Raw genomic sequence first — 1,981 nt, 5'->3', positions numbered from 1 at the left:
GGGGGCTCCACGGTTCCGTTGCTGTGCCAGGGCCGAGGAGGGAGGGGGTTAGGTTGACCCTAAGGAGGGGACAGACCCTCGTGGGGGTGGGGGCTCAGAGCCTGGAAGAAGATGGGGTCAGCAGGAACCCGGGGGAAGGGGGGAGGGGTGCGGAGTAGGATCCACTTTCCGGGCTGGGGTGATGGAGGATGCCATAACGCGGGAAGAGCGGAGCTGGTTTGGAGGTGGTTCATCGGGTATGTGGGGAAGATGGAATCCAGATTCGGATATTGAGTGAAGTGGTGGGACCTGTCTACTGGCAGCCTCAACACACTCAGAACCAGGATACCCCACAGGGCACCTAGCTTCGGGGATGGGAGGGTAGGTGGGACAGCTAGTCTCCAAGTTAGCCTGAGTGGCGAGGTCACGCTGACGGTCGGGTTTGACTTTGGAAGGAGAGGGGCTGGACAGGCGAATACTCACTCCATGAAACAATGAGCAGCGGAGATGACCCAGGAGGGGGCGATGAGGGAGCCCCCACAGACGTGGCCCCCGCCCAGGTGCAGGCTCACCTGCCACGGCCAGCCTCCTGGCTGCGCATCTGAGCCCCCCACAATTCGGTCAGAGGGCTCAGGGCGACCGCAGTCTGAAATGGGGTGTGATGGAGGTCACAGCCTGCCCGGGGCCCCCATGCCAGAGGCCCAGGTAAGTCAGGACAAAACCCTGTCCCCCACCCTGCTTCAGTTTGCCCCCCTGAACAAAGAACAAACTGGATCTGGGCACTTCTAAGTTCCTGGTCATTTCCGCCTCCCTCATTGCCCAGCCAGCCTTAACCTCCCTTAAGATCGGAGACCACCCCTCTCCTTACCTACATCTTCAGGTTCTTGGGTAGGACCAGAAGCTGGGAGGCGGAGGGTTAAAGAGAGCAAGATGCTGGGAACTTCCAGCCCCTGACTGCCCGGCCCTCATCTTCCTTCTCCATCCTCCACCCTCTACCATCCTCTTCCCCAATTCCCTACCCTTTCCGCAACCCCCCTACCCCAGCATCCACACTACCCCTTCTATCTTTTATGCCTCTGCACTTGACTTTCCCCAGTCCAGCTGCCTCACCTGAGTTCTGGAAGGCTCCTGGGATGGAGCTGATGGCTGGAAAGAGGGAGGCAGGAAGCGGCTGGAGACACACACTTACAACAGGCCCTCCCTGACTCCTCCCCAGGCTTCACTGCTATCCTTCCCCACTGCAGTCAGGCCCCCTTTTCCCTCCTGTCATACCCCATTCCTCTCCCTCCTGACACCTCACACGCTCCTTCCTCTGACAGCCACCTCCCCTTCCTCTTCTGACATGCAAGTCCCCACGCAGAGCCCACGGTCCTGCTTTCCATCCCTCCAGATGCCAGAACCAAGGCCCCTCACAGCCCAGCCTGCCTCCTGAGGTTACCGAAGGTCACCAGTGGGAGAAACAGGTGCCGGAACATGGCACATCTGAGTCAGCTGGAGGCAGAGGTGGGTGAAGGTCTGCTTTTTGCCACAGCTCTGTCCCTGTCAGGGCAGCCTAGGACTCTTGATGGTCCCAGGAGCAGCCCCACCCTCCCTGGCCAGAGCCCATCCCTGGGAATCTGAGATGATTTGGGGCTGGAAGGGGGAAGTAGGGAACCTGAAGGCCCAACCCAGAGCCCTGTCCCATCTCACATCACTGGAGGCCCCAGGTAGGGGTGAGAGGCAGATGTCCTAGATCCAGGACACCTGTTGGGTGGGGGAGGGAGGAGTGGAGAACCTGTGAGCAAAGACAGAAGGAGAGAATAGCCAGGGGCAGAGAGGCTGATGCTCTGGGTCCTCGGTAGGGTAGGGCTGCAGGTGAGCAGTGAGGGAAGTGGCCCCTCATTGGCATGATGCACCTGAGATCTCACCTGTTTTTGGGGTGCGGCTACCCCAGTGGTTTGGGCTTTTCTTCTCACACAGCTCTGGTTACTGGAGTAGCTGGCCAGGTCCGGGAAGGAGCCCT

The 1,981-nt window shown here is 60.0% G+C and overlaps 1 protein-coding gene across 1 annotated transcript in view; it reads right to left on the bottom strand.

Annotated features, from left to right (window-relative positions):
* The window catches only part of PRSS36 (serine protease 36), a 17,226-nt gene extending 15,676 nt beyond the window's left edge, over nt 1-1,550 (bottom strand). The window contains exons 1-5 of the mRNA XM_019628515.1: nt 1,418-1,550; nt 1,090-1,125; nt 848-880; nt 463-625; nt 7-21 (exon numbers count right to left, since the gene is read on the bottom strand). Of these exons, the coding sequence (XP_019484060.1) occupies nt 7-21; nt 463-625; nt 848-880; nt 1,090-1,125; nt 1,418-1,454 (284 nt within the window). The 5' untranslated portion in view covers nt 1,455-1,550. The remainder of the gene's footprint in view (nt 1-6; nt 22-462; nt 626-847; nt 881-1,089; nt 1,126-1,417) is intronic.
* Between the last annotated feature and the right edge of the window lie 431 nt (nt 1,551-1,981).

The sequence above is a fragment of the Hipposideros armiger genome, unplaced genomic scaffold (genome assembly GCF_001890085.2).
Source record: "Hipposideros armiger isolate ML-2016 unplaced genomic scaffold, ASM189008v1 scaffold_799, whole genome shotgun sequence".
NCBI classification, from domain to species: domain Eukaryota; kingdom Metazoa; phylum Chordata; class Mammalia; order Chiroptera; family Hipposideridae; genus Hipposideros; species Hipposideros armiger.
The sequence above is the reverse complement of the archived record's forward strand: the minus strand, read 5'-3'. Positions and strand labels throughout refer to the sequence as shown.